General features: G+C 36.9%; 1 protein-coding gene across 1 annotated transcript in view; it reads left to right on the top strand.

Moving 5' to 3' along the window:
* The window catches only part of LOC149830199 (TOM1-like protein 9), a 30,254-nt gene extending 21,527 nt beyond the window's left edge, over positions 1–8,727 (top strand). The window contains exons 6-10 of the mRNA XM_090016379.1: positions 3,063–3,144; positions 3,324–3,409; positions 3,935–4,120; positions 7,402–8,108; positions 8,231–8,727. Coding sequence (XP_089872505.1) covers positions 3,063–3,144; positions 3,324–3,409; positions 3,935–4,120; positions 7,402–8,108; positions 8,231–8,565 — 1,396 coding nt within the window. The 3' untranslated portion in view covers positions 8,566–8,727. The remainder of the gene's footprint in view (positions 1–3,062; positions 3,145–3,323; positions 3,410–3,934; positions 4,121–7,401; positions 8,109–8,230) is intronic.
* Positions 8,728–19,436: the final 10,709 nt, after the last annotated feature.

Below are 19,436 nucleotides of genomic sequence, written 5' to 3'. Positions count from 1 at the left end.
TATTTTGTGTAATTCATCATTGTTTCATGTGATATGATTTTTTTAGAATTTTTGCTATTTTTCTGATTTTTATTTTATTTTTGGATTTTTTTTTATTAAAATTTATGATATTTTACGATACGATACAATATGGTCTTAATTTGGGCCCGACCAATACGGGTAACGATACGATACGAACAACCTTGATCTCTCTCTCTCTCCCCCTAAAATTTCTTCATAAATTACTCTCTCCTTTCTCATTGGCCATTAAAAAAAAACTTAGCATGGAGTTGGCCAGCACCATGTGTAGTGTTCTCAACAAAATGTGTTTGAAATACATACATTTTTTCTGTGTTTGTTTATCTTATTTAGCATAAAAAATTAACATAATCTAGGCCCATCCATATGGATGGGTCATTGACTCATTATGTTTTAAATTAAATATATATTAAGCTATGTAAACATAATACAAATAGCATGCCGCTCTTAGAAAGCACAAATAAGCTACAAATCAATGAATTACTAAATCAATATAATTAATTAATTAACAAGAACAAAGTAATTTTCTGATTAACATGAATGATTGTTCAAGAAGAACATGGGAAGAAGAATAACAGAGAGAGAGAGAGAGAAGAATACCTCCTCCTCCTTTCGGCAGAGAGAGAGAGAGAGAGGAGTGCCCTAATCGGGGCCTCTCCTAATTTAGGTCATATGGGGGCTTTGACCCCCATTTGACCCAACATCAATGGGGCACACACCTCAGCCTGAGTCGCGCCTCGCCATGAGGTGTGTGCCTCATAGCCTATGAGGCACACACTTCAAGGCACCAAAGGCAGTGCCTCACCTCGAGGCACACTTTTAACAACACTGTTATGAAGTTATGAACCATTATACCATTGTATTGTAAATAATAGCCACTGTAGCTGTAAAAATAACAAGCTAAATCCTATGTCACAGGGATTCGGCTAACCAGGTGCTGCACCTGGTGCGGTCAACGCACCCAGGGTCATTTATGTAAAAAAAAAGAAAATTAGAGGGAGGCTCGCTTGAAGAAGAAAAAGAAGAAGAAGAAGGAGGAGAAGAAAGAAGAAAGAAGAAGAAGAAGAAGAAGAAGAAGAAGAAGAAGAAGGAAGAAGCAAGAAGCAGCAAAAGAAGCAAGAAGAGGAGGAGGAGGAGGAGGACGGAAGACGGAAGACGGAAGACGGAAGACGGAAGACGGAAGACGGAAGAAGGAAGAAGGAAGAAGAAGAAGAAGAAGAAGAAGAAGAAGAAAGAAGAAAGAAGAAAGAAGAAAGAAGGAAGGAGGAAGGAGGAAGAAGGAAGAAGGAAGAAGAAAGAAGAAAGAAGAAAGAAGAAAGAAGAAAGAAGAAAGAAGGAAGAAGAAAGAAGAAGAAAGAAGCAGGAAGGAGGAGGACCGGTGTCGGGTGGCTCGCCGGACGTGGGGTTTGTCGGCATCAGGTGGCCAAAAAACGAACGGGAGAGAGGGAGCCTGCGGCGGGAGGAGAAGGCGAGCGAGGAGAGAGAGTGGGGAGGGGAAAGCAGATCAGGTCACGCTGAACATAAGCGTTTTTGCTCTTGGCCATCCGATTTGCATTTTAAAGGGCTAAAAAGTCAACAAACCACGTGGCATTCATCCAAAATGCAAACAGACGGCCACGATGTGTGCATGAGCAAAAACGCTCATGTTCCGCGTGACCTGATTAGCTTCCGCGTGGGGGAAGGTTTCTCCCTGCGTGCTTTAAATATGCACGGGCTTGGATTCGGGTCGGATCCGGGTCCGATTTTTTGTTTTGCCGCACCCCCGCACCCATGTTTTTTTAAAGTGCCGCATCCCCGCACCCATGTGACATAGGCTAAATCTCAAAATTCAATCTGGGGAAGAAAATATACTTCCCAAACTTGTACTTACATACCTATATATATATATATATGGATTATTCTAACATTAAACTAGTTGTGTTTTACATTAGATAAATTCAAAAGAATGGTACTTTTGAAAATGCATGGCTACTTTTTGGGCATTACAAGTCTTTTGAACTTGAAGGTAATTGAAAAGTAACTTTATTGATCCATCAAATTTACCTTTTTGGCCTCAAAAAATAACCATACACTTTCAAAAATGTTACTTTTAAAGGGTATTTTAGTCATTTTAATATTATTGAATTCATCTAATGTTGAACACAACTAGTTTAATGTTAAATTAACCCTATATATACATATTTGTGTGTCTTTATTTATTTATTTGTCATAAAAGAATAGTGTGAACATGATTTATCTATGCCCGGCCATATGGACTGTCCATTAAATATCTAGTACTGTTTAATTGCCACCAGCTGTGCCATGCACACACATATAAGAGAGAGAGAGCAAAGAACAGGGAAATGGGAAGTCTGAAGATACTTTTTATGAACCACTATACCTGTGTATTTTAAATAATAGCCACTGTAGCTGTAAAAATAACAAAGTAAATCTCAAAATTCAATCTGGTGAAGAAAATATACTGCCCAAACTTGTACTTACATACCAATATATATATATATATATATATATATATATATATATATCTGTGTGTGTGTGTGTGTGTGTGTGTGTGTGTGAACAAAAAAAAATTATGGATATCTATTTAGTGTCCACTAAATACCCTGGGTGTTAAGCTGCTAACAACCACATGCACACACTTATGCACAGGTATCAATCTTATGATAATATCAGCAAGCCCTTTTTGGTATAGAATGAAAACCGTGTGGTCTTTCTCAAGAAAATTCTTCATTTGTAGAAGAGATTTTTATTTAACTGAAAAGTGAAATTTTCTTAAACTTTAATTTCCTTGTAGTAACATGATAATATTGCAACAAATATATTTTGGTGGAGATACTTTACATTTATTTTTTATATAAATTTGAATTGATGATGTCAAGCTAGTTCCATTTCATCATGTATCAACATGCACGCAGCACATCTTGCTTCATCGTCATCTAGATTGATAGCGAATCAGTTGACAAGTGGGTTGTTCTTTGTGTGATTGAACCTTATGAGTTCTTTCTTTTCCTCCTTTCGTCATCTTTCTTTCTTTCTTTTGGTAGCCTGACTGAAATCCAGAATGCCCGCGGTATCATGGATGTTCTTGCCGAGATGCTAAATGCTTTGGAGCCAGGAAACAAGGAGGTAATATGGTAGAATGTGTGGCGGTATATTTCTTAGATGCTTCAGACAAGATTGTTTTCTGAACTGAATAGTATTTAACAGTTGACACTGGAAAGATGTGCAGTAATCATATGTCAAAACATTTAATGAATTATGAAAATCCACTTGTTAACTTGTTGAAATTTTATTTTCGCTTGCAGGGACTCAAACAAGAGGTAATTATAGACCTTGTTGAACAGTGCCGTTCTTATAAACAGAAAGTTGTTCAGCTTGTCAATACTACTTCGTAAGAATTTTAACCTTTTCTTTAATTTTTTATTGATAGGCATGACAATTGTGACTTCTGATAAAGCCCACAAGGGCTCCGCCTTCTTGGCTAGGGACAACCTTAGTTTGTCACCTTACATGGGATGACCATGATTCGAAACTCACAGGGGGTGTCCCTTCCTGCAAGGTCGAAGCCTAGTGTACTTAGGGGGGCCTCAAGGGTTTTACCAACCGGAGGCCTGTCAATGAGCATTTGGGGATTTTTCTTTCTTTTTTTTCTTTTTTTTGGGGGGTTGGGGTGCAACGGGGGAGGAGGGAGGGTGGTTTCCCTTGGCCTAGCCTAAAAAAAAGATTTTGTAACTGATAAAATCAAGTATAAACATGATTGTGGAACTGCAATTTCTTGATAATTGTAGACATTCTTTTCAAAACTATTTTTTTTTGTGGATGTGGGTTTTTGTGCACAATGACAACACTTTCTCCCTCTTTCAGATAGATTCCATTGTGTGCGCTACACTCTTGCTGATGTTGTTTCCATTTACAGGGATGAGGAATTGCTTTGTCAAGGCTTATCACTGAATGATGATTTGGAAAGGCTGCTCTCTAAGCATGATGCAATTGCTTCAGGTATTGCAGTTCATCCAGAGAAGAAAAAACCTCCTCCAGCCCTTTTAGGTGTTGGTGGTGGTTCAGATGCTACTCAAACTAGTTCAACAAATGTGGGTCAGGGGTAATATGATAATCCTTGAATCTCCTGGGCTTTTTCAGTTTTTCTCTTATGAGAATGTTTTTTACTTTTAACTCTGTTGACCTCTGCAATAATTTAGATGGAGTGTCTTATATGTAGTGGAGATGCAATTCTTTAGTCATTATAACAATCTTATTCAAAATCCTAGGTGGGACTAGTCGGCCTAGTTGGGACGAAAATAAAAAGAAATTTAAACAACTAAAACTAAGACAAACACATAATTAATGAATAAAGCTAAACAATTAAAATATGAGTACATTTCTAAAATTCAAATCCATTTAAACAAATATTTGTTTGGTTGTGTCTAAAATTTGACAAAACAATATAATTATTTAAAATAAAAATATAAAAAACGTAAAAATAAAAAATACTGAAAAGCTTAAATGTTTCAATATATATAGCCAAAACATGATTATAATGTTTAAACATTATGAAAAAACAAACATAAAAAATTAACCTTGGTGTGCCCCCACCTAGTTACTCACCTATGCATATAGGTGTTCTTTGGTGGTAGGCTTGCGCCTACATAGCCTAGGCAAGATTTTAACTACATAGATAAAAATGTGGAAGTTTAGGGTGATTAATGAGATGAACAAGGTGCAATTGGCAGAGGGTGAAGTTTGTGACCTGCCTTGCAAGTCAAACCAGCCAGATTCAACTCAAAAGTCACAACAATCAAATTTTCTGTCAAGTCTGAGTTGATAACTCGATTTGTGTAAACATATCTCAGTTATTCAATCCAGTCATGTACTTGGATTTGGATCTAACCTATCCTGTTGCTGTCTGATCCAGATTGCATGAAAAGAGATCACCAAAATCATAGGAATCGCTCAACATGTCCTGCTATTTTTGAGGCTCAACAAGGTTCAGGAGTATTGCATCAGCTAAAGTTAACTAACTTGGATTATTTGATACCGTAGATGCTTTTGGATTATGTTACTTGGACACTAACACAGGTTTCAGACATGGGTGCAGTGTCAAACACGGTGTGTTTTGAAAAATTAGATACGTGGACACAGCTATATATATATATATATATAAAGTAATTAAGTAAATAATAAACGAACTATTTCGAAAGAAAAAAAGAGACATCCTCGGTTCTTTCTTCTCTATGTTGCACCATGCAATTCATCAAAATTATGAAAAAAAAGTTAGCGAGTTTTTTACCAACTAGCTTGACTCAGAGAGAGAGAGAGAGAGCTTTTTTGTATAGTAAAGAGGCATGTTGACTCATTTTCATGTAGTTAGGCTGCAATAAAATATAGGGAGAGAAAATAGGGTTTAAACAACGTTGACACAAAGTGTTCGATTTCGGGCACTTTGTGTCTAAGACACTCAAAAGTGTTGGACATGCGAAATCAAGTGTCCATTTTTTTTCTTGAACACTTATATGTGAAAAGTGAAGTGTCCATGATGTAGCTGGAGTGTTGGTGGCGGTGTCCAAGTGTCAGACATTGACATGGCCCTCTAGAAGTGTCAAGGTAACATGGCTTTTGGATCATATATGGCCCTACTTGTCTGATTCAGACTCCGAGTGAAGTCTAACGATCTATTGATGCATAATTAGGACTAGGAAACGAGATGAGCAGCTCGCTGTTTGGCTCGCTCAGTTTGTGTAGGATCCCATATATATATATATATATATATATATATATATATATATATATATATATATATATATATATAAACAAAAAAATACTTAAAACCTTTTTTGGAAAATGAGCCAGTTCATGATCGGCTGGTAGAACTTGGCTTGTGACAAGCTCGGTCTCTGCTAACCTGAGCCCGAGCAGGGGTTTACCCATAATGAGCCAAAGCCCAAACTCAGCTCATTTACCAGCCTGCCATAATAATAGTTGACACCAACTTTCTGTTTTCAGGAATCTGTGAAGTTCAGGAGTAGGTCACAAGAAAATCCAGTAGCGTTAATTGATAGCCTTATAATGGTTCATATGCTATGTCACAGGGATTCGGCCGGACAGGTGCCGCACCCACGTCGACGCGACGCGGGTGCACCCGGTGCGGTCAACGCACCCAGGGTCATTTTGGTCCATTTTTGGATTTTTTTTTAAATTGCCCTATGAAATGGGCTGTGGAATTAAAAAAAAAAGTCTTAGGGGGGGGGGGGGGGGGGGGCGCACTGCCCCCCTATGACCCCCCTTCTATATATATATTTTTGCCTCACCCCCCGCACCCAAGGTTTTTGAAAGTGCCGCACCCCCGCACCCGCACCCATGTGACATAGTTCATATGTAACTCATATCAAGATGTAACTGGAACATATACCAGCTCACCCTGTCAGCTTGGAGTGATTTAGGATATATCTATTGGAAAGTCACTTCCTGCCCTTATGGCCCACTCAAACCAGTAGTTTTTGGGTTATAAAGGATAATTTACTGGTGAAATCATGCTAGATCTCATCAACAGATGCATGGTTGAGTTGATGAATATAGCGACTGAAACAATCTCATGGCCTAAATATAGGAAATGAATCTAGCAAGCTAGCAAATTTTGTCGCAAGTAAACAGTGTTTGTCCTATTTTGGAAGTACTTATCCGACATGCTTTGGGGAGATGAACTGGAGACTTCTGTGAGATAATAGCGAACTTCTTTCAGATTAATTTTCAAACGGGCACCCAAGTTTTATCAAAATTTAAAAATACATCTGATGTTTTGAATATTTTGAAAACACACCTAAAATTTGTTATGGTTGATCAAATAACTCATGGAAGTTTTGGCATCTCAAATTTGACCTTTAAAAATTTATTGATTATTTTTCTCCCTCTCTCCCTTTCTCCAAACATTGAGCTCTCTTTTCTATAAGTTGAACAATTTGTTGTGGCATGAGGATGATGGTGATCTAGATGTCGATACATAATAAGCACAAGTAAAAGATAACAAATTCAAAATTGAAGGAGGAAGTTATGAAATCAAAACCCCACCTAATTCATAAGCGTCACAAACCTAGGTTGGCATACAAGACCAGGAGTATACTTTAATTTTTTTAGAGCGTAAAATGGTAATATATTTATACTAACCTAAGATAAGTTAGTAGTAAATGCAGCTAATTTTAAGAAGATTGTTTTTTATGTACATAAACAAAAACTTTGGTGCTTTCTGAAAAATTTCAAAGATGAAGTATATCTTTTATTTTGCCAAAAGTTGCATACCATTTTGAAATGATTTTTTTATCATTAATGATTTAATGTATTTTCATTAAATGTGGCATGCTGGAGTTTTAAAAGTGATTTCATTCTATGTAGGTCTGCATCGAGCAGTACTGCAAATCAGCCTCCTTTGCAGCAACTATTGCTACCTGCACCACCAGCAACTGTCACAGCTCCTACCACTAGAATCGATCCTAAGCTGGACCTTCTTAGCGGTGACGAATACCAGTCACCAACCAGCAATAATCTGCTAGCTCTAGTTCCTGTTGGTGAACCAGCTGTCAGTGGGTCTCAGCCACAACCGCATCTGCAGGATCAGAACTTGATAGTTCTTTCAGACCCATTTTCTCAAAATTCACCTGCCGATTCTCTCAATTCTCAGATAACTCTACCAACATCACAGGCAACCTCCCTTATTCAGAGTCTGCCACAACCAACACCACAACAGCAGCAGCAAATACAGCCCATATTATATTCAAATGGAAGCATTCCAAACATTGGAGAGCCTCAGCAGCAGATGCAGCATGTGCTGTACTCAAGCAGAGGCATCCCGGCCTCAGGAGTACCCCAACAGTTGCAGCCTGCACTATATGCAAATGGAGTTGTTCCGGCCATGGGAGCACCTCAACAACAGCAGTTGCAGATACAGCCTATACTATATCCCAATGGAAGCATCCCAAGCATGGGACCACCTCAATATGAACAGGCAGCTTACTTGCAGGGCATGCACACAAATCAAATCCATCCTGCCTGGGGCGGTCAGGTTGCAAACTTGAATCAACAACAGCAGAATCTCGTTTATGGTATGACGTCTTTCGATTTGACTGCTTCCCGGCAATTTCATCTCTTTTCAACTTTTAGTTCTGCTACAAAGCGGATGATGTTTGACTACAAATTTTGAATTATTTTGGTTCCTATTTTGCAGGGGCAACCCCACAGAGACTTCCACCGGCACCCTGGGAAATCCAGCCCATGCAGACTCCTCAGCCTCTGGGCTTTGCTTATGCCCAGCAGCCAGAGGTGCAGTTTCTCGACCAGAGAAGGGCTGCCTACTCCTTTGCAACAACAGAAGACATATCTCAAAGGACACATGGCCTTTCCCTCCAAGATAACAGATATACGAGTCCTTACCAGACATCTGAAGCTTATTTGCAGCCCAAGATGCCATCTAAGCCTGAGGACAAACTTTTTGGAGATCTTGTAGACATGGCAAAAACAAAGTCCAAGCCTTCTACTGTTAGTGCAGTAGGAACCTCGTAATGGTTTTGAATGATATAGCTTCTCATTTATAGCTCTAATGCTTTATTTTGGCTCTCATTCTTATGTTGACTTGCTTATTATAATCATGTACATTCTTTTTCCATCTATGTTACTGTGATAATGATTCTCTGTAAAATAAGAGTTGGTGTTGGTTTTTCTTCATTTGTTGAAGTTGGCGTTTGGGCATGTTAGGTTCAAAAACATGCGTTGCTGTGATACAGTCATGTATCTCCCCTTGCGATCAAAGTTGAGACTTGTTGGTAAGCTACTTGGCTGTGTTGAGCTTCTCTTGCAGTCCCCTCACCGAATCACCAGTGCTACGCTACCAATCTTGGTTAAACTTTGGTCCTTAGATTGCTGCTTACGGAAGTAGTTCAGTACTGTCAAAGTGGATCTTAAAGGAAACAAGGTATAAGTTGACAATTCTCAGTTCTGTGCAGAAATTCCTAAATTCAACACCAAACAAACTTTTTAGATAGTATCGATCTGTAATTTGGTAGACTTTTACAGATCTTACCAAAGAGTTGATTTAGTAGTAACTGAATTTTGTACGTTTTGTGGGTGATATTCCATGGTTTGGTCATATTGCAGGCCTATAAACTGGGGGTCTTTCCTGCTACTGGCCTGGAATGCGCTACAATATGCAATTGTGCCTTAATTTTAGCTGAATGGATGTTACGTTACATTACAACAGGCCAAAGCTTTGGTGGGCTTGGCCTGAACGGACCATGCTCATTCTCCCAATCATGTTGACCTCTTGAGGACCTGACCTGAGTCTGGCCCATGACCACTCCAGGTATAGACTACAGTATACATGCTTCAACAGTTTATGTGAGCCTCTGTAGAAACTAGAAAGCCATGTACTTATGAGATGTATATAAACACGTCGGATTTGGTTTAGATGTAGGATTTATTGAATTCTGACTAATCAGTTTCGGATTTGGAAGGAAAATGGAGGTACCATGTTTGGAAGCAGGAAAATAGTAGTAAATGTTAAAAATAGGAAAGAAAAAATTGAAACTTTTTCGTCTGTTCCAAACGAGAGAAAATTTCTGAAAGGAAAGTTTTTCTAAGAACTCAGAATTTTGATAGGAAAAGTTCCTCCACATAGGGGATTTGTCATTTCTTTTTTGCATTATGGCAACCCCTCACCGTCGAAGCATCTCATTTCGTCACCTGCCACTTCCCTCTCTCTCTCTCACTCTCTCTCTCTCAATAACAGTCCATTTTCACCAATATGTAGCTGTGGTGGGAAACTTGCATAAAGATTGGGTTTCCTTGGCCCTTCTTTCCAAGAGTTGCTTCAACGGTTTGCTGCTGCTCACCTTAGGTTCTGCAATTACACATTCCGTCTATGGAGATTGCCATTGTATACCACTCTTCTGGATCTGCTTCAACTGGATCAATAATGAAAGGCATTATTGAATCTTCCCTGCCATTCACGATGGATGGACTGAACTTTCTGAACATGTAGCTGATTTCTATGATCGGATGATAATTTGTCTATCTGATTAGTACGATGGAGAAGGGGTTGTTACCAACCACTTGTTTATGGATACGTCTCAACAAGCAATTTGAGTTTTAACTAGTGGATACACAATATTATCATATTTTTCCAACTTGGTTTTCTCATGTGACAAAAGAGAAATTTTTTCATATAGAGAAGTTTTCATATAACTTTTTATATGCAAAAAAATCTTTTCCTATGAGATTGTATCACTTCCAAACGTCAGATTTAGTGAGTTTTTTTACCTGACTGCACATTGAGTGCTTAAATAGTCCATGTTTGCTAAGGATGGGGCTTTGGTTCACGCTTTTTTTTTAAGGGCACATTGCGCTTACATCGGTAGAGATATTTTTCTAAATGAAATTCTGGCCGCCTATATAGTCCTTGACTGCCATAGTTGAGGAACTTCAAGCTTTGGATCAGTCCATGCTAAATAATGACGCTTGAATCTTTTTTTTTTTTTTGAAAGGCAATCTGGGGTTAGGCAGACCACTACCAGAACAGCCGCCCCACGTGACAGAAGTATTCGATTCTGGGCCTTCAGCTTGGCACAGGACCCCGCTTACCACATGGGATACCACCTCTGTGGTGATGCTTCAATCTTTTGTACATCATCTTTCAGGCAAGAGCTTGTAAGAAATATCAAGGATTCCATTTTCTGAAGTCATAGGCGAGTGAGAGCATGTACAGTCTGTGCGGCCCTCAAATCTCTTAAAATGTCTATGAAGCCATTAGATCCCTGTAAATGTTATGTATGCAAACTGCTTATTTTGTTCATATATCCTTATGCTCTCTCTCATGCTACCCCATGCTAATTTTTTGTAAGCAAATTAAGATAAGCTCGCTGCAATTTAAGCGATGATGCTAGCTTTCAAATTCAAGGTTGAAGATCTGTCCAGAACTTGGCTTTTTTAGCAAGAGCTAGATGATGGCGCACGGCAGGAGATTTCCCCTGTTTATCTTGCAAATCAGTAAACTATCCTCAAACAAAATCAGTTCACTTTCTTCAGTGAATTGGGAGAGTGGAAAGCTAGATTCGACCTTGTCTCCCAGAGCGAACAGGGTCCAGATCAATGTGCTTTGCAGGTCATTGGTATCAAGTTCATGAGACAATTTCATACGTCTTTATAGTGTACCTTCTCTGCTCTGGAATGGAAGTTATACGTGTGTGTGAGAGAGAGAGCATCAATTTTGGGGTTTTTTTAATACACAATCAGAAATATGAGCTGGAAAAGAAAACAAAGCCAAAGAAGCATCCAAAATTTCTCAAAAGTTTCCATTTCAAGGCTTTCAGGAACAACTGACGGCTTCCAGTCAAAAAATAGTGCGTTTCTCCTAAAAGAGCCGACTAGCTGCCCATTGGTGGTCATAAAGGCATTGCAAGGCCTGCAAACATGAAAACGATGAAGAGCTTTCAAAATCTTGTGGTGGCACAATTGCTAAGACAATATAAGATGGAAAAAACTAGAAGCCAAGCAATGCAAACAGGATTAAATGTCCTCAAAAATAGAGATGCAAATGTGTTCAAAGCTTGAGAATGCAAGTGAAAAAGTATAAAATCATGTGTAAGCAAACAGTAGTCATCATTCAAGATGGTGCTCAAACAGGTAATAGTAGTACTTGATGCCCATGGCCCAATATAACAAAACTGTTCCCTAGCCCTTTTTGCACAGTTTGCCAACAGTTTATAACTCCATATAGGCACAACTCAATATCCCCTGGCTTAAGATCTCCATGGAACCAAACACAGAAAATTTTATACTGATACAAGGTTCAGATGACCAACTCGGATTCATGCATGTCAGTTCAGGCTCACAGATACCATTCTGATATCAGTGAAGCATCCACTAATTGCTGTGCAATAAGGGTGACACTCGTTTTTGTTCCACTCATTCTCATACTCTATTTCAAATTATGATTACTCCAGATATGTGTCTTCCCCACAACCAAGATCCAGAGAACAAGGTTGAACGATCTATTCCACTTTTATCATAGTGAGCTGTTTAAGAGTCATTACAGAGAAAATACTGCCACACAGAATATCAAATTGAACCAATCTCCTTTCAACTCCAAATGGCAGCGCAGTGTGTTACCAAGTTTCCTAACTGCAACTAACAAATAAACATAATTTTGTTGTTAGCATTGTTTTATGCGGGACTTAGTGGATCTTCAACTATATTTTGAGTAGACCGACTTTCTTTCACAAAGCCCATTGCAACTTTATTGGCTGTCAAAACATGCACTATTGCTCATTTGATTGAATTGACTATGATCAATGCATTTTGTATGTAACATATAGAGTTGAAGCCCTCGACCAGGGCTGAAAATGTCTAGTCTTTAAATTTGGTGATGTTTTGACTTAGCGATGATGGAGATTAGATGGATCCTTCAGTGGTTAGAGGTCTAGGTGGGATATCAGCATTCAGTATTCATTTCGCTATAGCTTCACACAGTGGCATTGAAAAATCATGCCTCTGCAAATTGTATGGCTCTTGGCAGCTCCAACCTCAATGAGGCGGTTAAGTATCAGGGATGGATACACTGTTTAGGAGGGATAAGTACCCTACTACCCTCTGCTGCCCACTATCCCATGCTTCACGTAGTGGCATTCAATAAAGTATGCTCTATTGCAAATTGTGTGGCCTTTGGAATCTCCAACCTCAATGATCAAGTCAACAATGAAAAGGGAATTTTAGATCGGAAAATGACTATAATGTATGACAAAAATGACATGTTCCCCAAAAAAACCCACAATTTGTCAAAATTTGCCCGATGACCAAAACCACAAATGTCAAGTGTTAAAATAACCATTTTAACCTTCGCATGTGTCGACCTCCCGAGGATATGTGAATTTCCTCTCTGACAAACTTTACTACTGATTTTCAACCCAGAAATTTAAGGATTACAGAGAAACACAGAATAAACAAAAAAATTAGACAGAAATATCTTTCCAACGACATCTGAACCGCTAGGAAACGATGAACGAGCATTGAGATAAAGTCCCGACAGTGTTTAGAAAAAAGATGATGAACATGCGCAGTTGCGTCAAGCCCGATTATTCTATGCTATTTTTCGTCTACCTGCACCAAAAATCCAAAAAAACAATAAAAATGACAGATAGATCGACACGTTAGCTTTCCAATGCCACCAAGATCTGATGAGCGGTTTGGGAAAAACGTCCTTTGGAAGATAAATCCTCATAAAATATAGACAAAAATGTTGAATATTTGCGAGGATGAAGAAGTCCGCATAAAATATAGGCGAGGACGAAGAAGTCCGTATATATTTTATGCGGACTTCCTCTTCCTCACAAAAAATATGTCTTCCTCATCCTCACAAAAAATATATGTGAACTTCCTCATGCTCGCATAAATTACATGCAGACTTCCTCATTCTCGCACAAAATATATGCGGACTTCCTCATCCTAGCATAAAATATATGCTAACTTCTTTATCCTCGCAAAAAATATATGCAAACTCTCATCCTCGCAAAAAATATATGCAGATTTCCTCATCCTTGCATAAAACATATGCGGGCATCCTCATCCTCATCCTCGCAAAAAATATATGCGGACTTCCTTATCTTCACACAAAATATATGCGGACTTTCTCATCCCCACACAAAATATATATGGACTTCCTTATCCTTACAAATATTGGTTAATTTTCACTTATATTTTATGCGGACTTCCTCATCCTCACCTATATTTTATGCGGACTTCGTGAGGTTCGCAAAAAAAATCGTGTGAATCTACATTTTAGTTAAAGGGTGTTATACATCCGAAAAGTCCATTTTCTAGATGACGTTTCTCCCAAATCGTTCATCAGATCAAGGCATTGGAAAGCTAATAAGCCGATCTGTCCGTCATTTTTATTGTTTTTCAGATTTTCGATGCAGATAGCCAAAATAGCATAGAATAACCAGGCTTGGCGCAACTACGTCTGATCATCTTTTTTTTTCGGAACACTGTCGGGACTTTATCTCAGTGCCCATTCATTGTTTTTCAGCAATTCAGATGTCGTTGGAAAGATATTTCTATCTAATTTTTTTTTGTGTTTCTCCAGAATCGTTAAATTTTCTAATCGAAAATCAGTAGTAAAGTCTGTCACAAAGGAAATTCACATATCCTTAGGAGGTAAGCATATACAAAGGTTAAAATGATCATTTTAACACCCAACATTTGCAGTTTTAGTCATCAGGCAAATTGTGGGGTTTTTTGAGACACACATCATTTTTGTTGTATAGTACGGTCATTTTAAGATTTTAGATCATTTTCTTCAAAATTTAAACTTGGAACACATGAAAGTGCAACTGTACAAAAGTTAAACCAGTGTACAAGAAGTATTACAGCCTTACAGGCTATAGATCTTCACCTCAAGTTTCAACTCTTCTTAGTATTTTATGCCTGATAATATGGCCATTAGTGACATCATTAGGGGAACCAGTGTGGGAGCGGGCATAAGAGGGGTGATTAGAGTGGAGAGGAAAATGGGTGATGAGAGTGGAGTTATCAACTATATCCTTTTGAGGATTTAGACTCTCATCTCCACTCCAATCTCTAAAATCTGGGCTACCATACAGCATGGTGTATAGGGGATTCAATGAATCCCCATCTCCCCCTCCTATAACCATCTCAAATATGGTTTCCAAATAGAGCCTTATGTGAAGGATTTCCCTGACATAACATGCATATACTTTTCACAGATTAGTCAGGTGGCTCTTCCATTTCCTCTCCAAAATGGTATTGCCAAAATATAAACATACATATACAAGTACTACAAACGATCACAAAAAAACACACATATTTACTTATTTAACTATACATTATATACAATGCTAAGATTAGTGCATGACAAGATATCTATATCGGAATTAAAACACACCTACAGCCATGATAACACTATGATTTGCCTCTTCTTTTTCCTTCACCAACACGAACACACTAACAAAAGGAAGGGATCTTCCAATCTCTACTAGGCTCTTTATGTGCTTGAAATACGAGTTCTCACACTTGTGATTAAATTGCCCAGTGAATATGGGAACCCTCCTATTTATAACTGGCAAGGTGTCTATTCCCATCAAAGAGAAACACCCCTTGGATGTGAAAGGTTACACCTCTTCATTGTGAAAAGGCACTTAACAACCATGGACATGTTAAGAAGTATGTATATAATATAATATATATATATAATGTATACATACACACTATATATATATACTATGTCACATGGGTGCGGGTGTGGGGGTGCGGCACTTTCAAAAACTTGGGTGCGGGGGTGCAGCAAATATATATATATATATATATATATATATATATATATATATATATATATATATATATATATATATATATATATATATATATATATATATATAAAGTCCAAAAGTTGGACATAAATGACCCTGGGTGCATTGACCACACCCAGGGTCAGGTTGACCGCACCGGGTGCCGCACCGGGTGCCGCACCTGCATCGCGTCATGGCGACGCGGGTGCAGCACCCAGTTGGCTGAGTCCCTGTGACATATATATATATATATATATATATATATATATATATATATATATATATATATATATCACTGTAATAGGTTCTGTCCTCTAGGAACATATTTTCTGTTTTTCTTTATTTTTATTTTTGTGGTGTCTTTATCCCAAAGACCAAGGGTATTAAGGTCGTCCCCACTTTATATAAAGCTTCTCTTAAGCATTCATGCTCAATAAAATAGATATTTTTATATTCTCGTGTTCTTCCTTTTGAATTCCTTAATGTCTTGTATACACTTAGTGCTTGTGTAGTGCCTTAGTGCTCTTGTATTGCCCCTTAGTTGGACTTGTGTATGTGCATGTGCACTTTGTGTTTATGTAAGCCCTTAGAGGCCTTTGATTTTGTATTTTTGTGTAGTCCATTACATGATATCAGAGCCAAGAAATCCTTCTTGGTATTTTTGCCTTTTTTGGGTCTTGGGATTATTTGGTTCAAGTTTGTGCTTCGTGAAGATTAGTAATCGTTGTGTGGCTTGGATTCAAGGAAAATCTTGACTCAGTATGTATCTTAAATCTTTAATGCTACTTGAGTTATCTATCTCGTGTATTATGCATGAGAAAACACTCATGTTTCTTGTCTTTTGAAAAGTTATTTGTTATTTTTTTGTTAAAAAATAAAAGCTTTAAAAGCTTTTCAAATTATTATTGGGTTTATTTTTATTAAAATGTTTTATAAGGTTTACAAAATTTGTTTGACCTTGTGAAATGATATATGTGTATGCTTTTATGAGATCTAGTTTGAATCTTAGATTTTTTAACTTACTTATTTAATGTGTAGGTATATAATCTAGTATTCTTGAGCATGTGTTATTGGCATTTAGATGCTTTATTCGAACACTTTATGATTATAAATGTCAAATCATGTTCGTATTTATTGTTATATATCTTATATTTACTCTTAAAATGTCAAATACTTTAAAATTATTTAGAATATTTATTTTTAAATGGTTTTGTGTGTCATTCACAAGTGTGATTTTATGAATCTTTGCTTAACTTGTGTTTGATTTTTTTTTCTTTTAATGTATTCTTATGTGAAACACAAAATATTTTATTCAGTATTAAATATTATGTGGTTAGGATCTTAGTGATCATGGACACCTTGTTATTTTTGAAATTTAAATAAATGATTTATATTTTTTATATATGTTCATTATGTACTTGTGATTGTCTTACATACACATTGATGAATGATATTGTCTATTCGTGCATAGGTATTGAGCATGATTTCTTTTTTATGGAAACTATTTACTTTTATGAATGCATTTTAAAATGATTAAAAATAGTTGTTATTGTGAGTTTCTCTTGTTGACCTTTTTTTGTGTAACCTTTGTAATTTTGTTATTTCTTAGTCTCAGGCTCTTTAATGAACATTATATTATATGTTTTTGCAAGGGATTTAAGTATTATACCTTTTTGCATACATGGTATTAATAAAATACTAATTTGAAAATTATAAGTCATCTTTGTGTATAACCTATGTCACATGGGTGGTGCGGGTGCGGGTGCGGGTGCGACACGGGTGCGGAGCAATTCCAAAAAATTTGGACACGGGGACTCTGCTATATATATATATATATATTATAAATATATATATTTTAAATATATATAATTATATATATAACAATAAATTAACACATAAAGATTGTAAATTTTAAAGCAAAAATAAAAAACAATTTTTAACAACACAAACTTACCAAAATATAACACATAAAGAAGCTTGTGAGTGTGATAAACAACAAAACTTATCATAAATCTGCCTCATCGTCTGAATTAGATGGAAGAACAGGATCGAGGTAGTCCATGTTGAGAGTATGTAAATTATGTTCTCCCTCCAAGTCAAAATCTTCTGGATTGACATCTCAATTCTTGGATGGTCCACAACTGCATCAAAAAATGACTATATTAGTATCTAACTTAAAACTTTGAATATAAATATTTAAATACAAACTTTGAATACAAAGAAAAAAAAGTACATATACTCTTCTTTGGTGCGGCGAGAAATTAATCGTAGATTTGAGTGAACATAAACAAAATCCTCTGCTCTTTTACTAGTGAGTTTGTTTCTTTTAATGTTGTGAATTTGAGCATATGTACTCCAATTTCTTTCACAACAAGATGATGTAGCAGGTTGGGATAACGTTGCAGATTTAGTGTCTTTGATCCATATGTTACCCACCAATTAAGGGGATCTTCCTCGTCCCTTGCCACAAGTGCTGTTAAAGAATCAAATCTCCCAGTAGAAAACTTGTCAAACTCACTATTTACAACCTTAAACATGTGAGGATCATTAAAAAGTCTTCCCAAATATATCATTCTATTTCTTGATATCTCAGGATCTTCATTTGGAGAAACACGACCAACATCTGTTGTCAACCATTTTTTTGCGTAGTATTTTGGATTGAGAATGTGCCATGCAATGCAAATGTGTATTGCTTTTATCCCATCTCACTAAAACTGAATGTACATGATTGTAAAATTCTAAATCATCAAGTGCAATATCTTTCTTCTCATGTTTAAAAATGATACTTTAAACTTTTTCTATCATATTGTCTCACATTTCATAAATTCTATGAAGCATGGGTACATCTCTGTCAACTTTTCTCAACATTTCCCAAATAGGCTCTGTAAATTCAACAAAATATATAATTTTATCCCACCAAAAATCATCACAGATACATTTTTTGATAGCTTGAGCCTTGACATCATCTTCAGTACGATAAAAATCCCAATCTTAATCAGCCACCATCATCATCAATGCATTCTTGAGTTGCTTAATTCTTTTTATCATAACAATGAGAGAAGCAAAACGAGTTTCAGCAACTTTCAGTAACTTGAGATCAGAATGCCTATTAAATATAGAAAAGGCATAATGATGGTTTACAACAAAATTTTTAATATTTCAAACATCATGCTCTATTTCCTCAATCCATAAGCACGTTTCATGTGTATGTGCATCATCTTTTGATGGATTGCATATACTCTTAAGTGCCAAATTTAAACTGTGTGCTACACAAGGAGTCCAAAAAATATGTGAATATCTATCTTCACTTGCCAAATTCATTCTTGCACGACTGCAAACTAGAGCATTGTCAGTAATAATTTGCACCACACTTTCTTCACCCACTTCTTTTATCACTTCGACAAATAATCTCTTTAAATATTCAGCATCTTTATACTCTCCAGATGCATCAACAGTCTTCAAAAAGATTGGCACATTAAGTGAGTAAGCAATAAAGTTTATCAGTGGTCGCCTTTGTATATCAGTCCACCCATCAGAAACAATCGACACTCCATGTCGTTTCCATGCAAATTTTTTGGTCTCTAACAAGTCTTCAATTCTATTTTTTTTCCTCTGCAAGAATGACTGTTCTTAGTTTTCCTGAACTAGGAGGCACATAACCACTCAAATTGCAATTAGCCAAAAATGTAATCATATCTTTCCAGTATGGACTTCTAGCTACATTAAAAGGAATTGAGCTTGAGTAAAAGAATTGACCAATCTTTTTATCAATTTTTGCTCTTGCCATGTTTTTGAATGACGCTTGTATTGTTTTATTTCTTTCCATCTTTCTTTTCTTTAAAAGTTCTTCTTGTATATCACTAGCAGTAGGAAAAGACAAATTAATCGAATCGCTTCTCATCTCTGCAATTTTCTTCTTTTCAGTTTCCTCTTGTTCTTTTTTTAATTGCTTTAACATGTCTTTGTCAACCCCAGAACATGCCCTAATTCCTTGACCATGAATATGCAAAAGATGTGCTTTCACACGCGTATAAGAACCTGTGAAAACAGTCTTACATAGATTACAATGAAACTGCA

Source organism: Nuphar pumila, chromosome 8, assembly GCF_984573655.1.
Source record: "Nuphar pumila chromosome 8, dmNupPumi1.hap1.1, whole genome shotgun sequence".
Taxonomy (NCBI): domain Eukaryota; kingdom Viridiplantae; phylum Streptophyta; class Magnoliopsida; order Nymphaeales; family Nymphaeaceae; genus Nuphar; species Nuphar pumila.
This window is presented reverse-complemented; position numbering and strand designations above follow the sequence as displayed.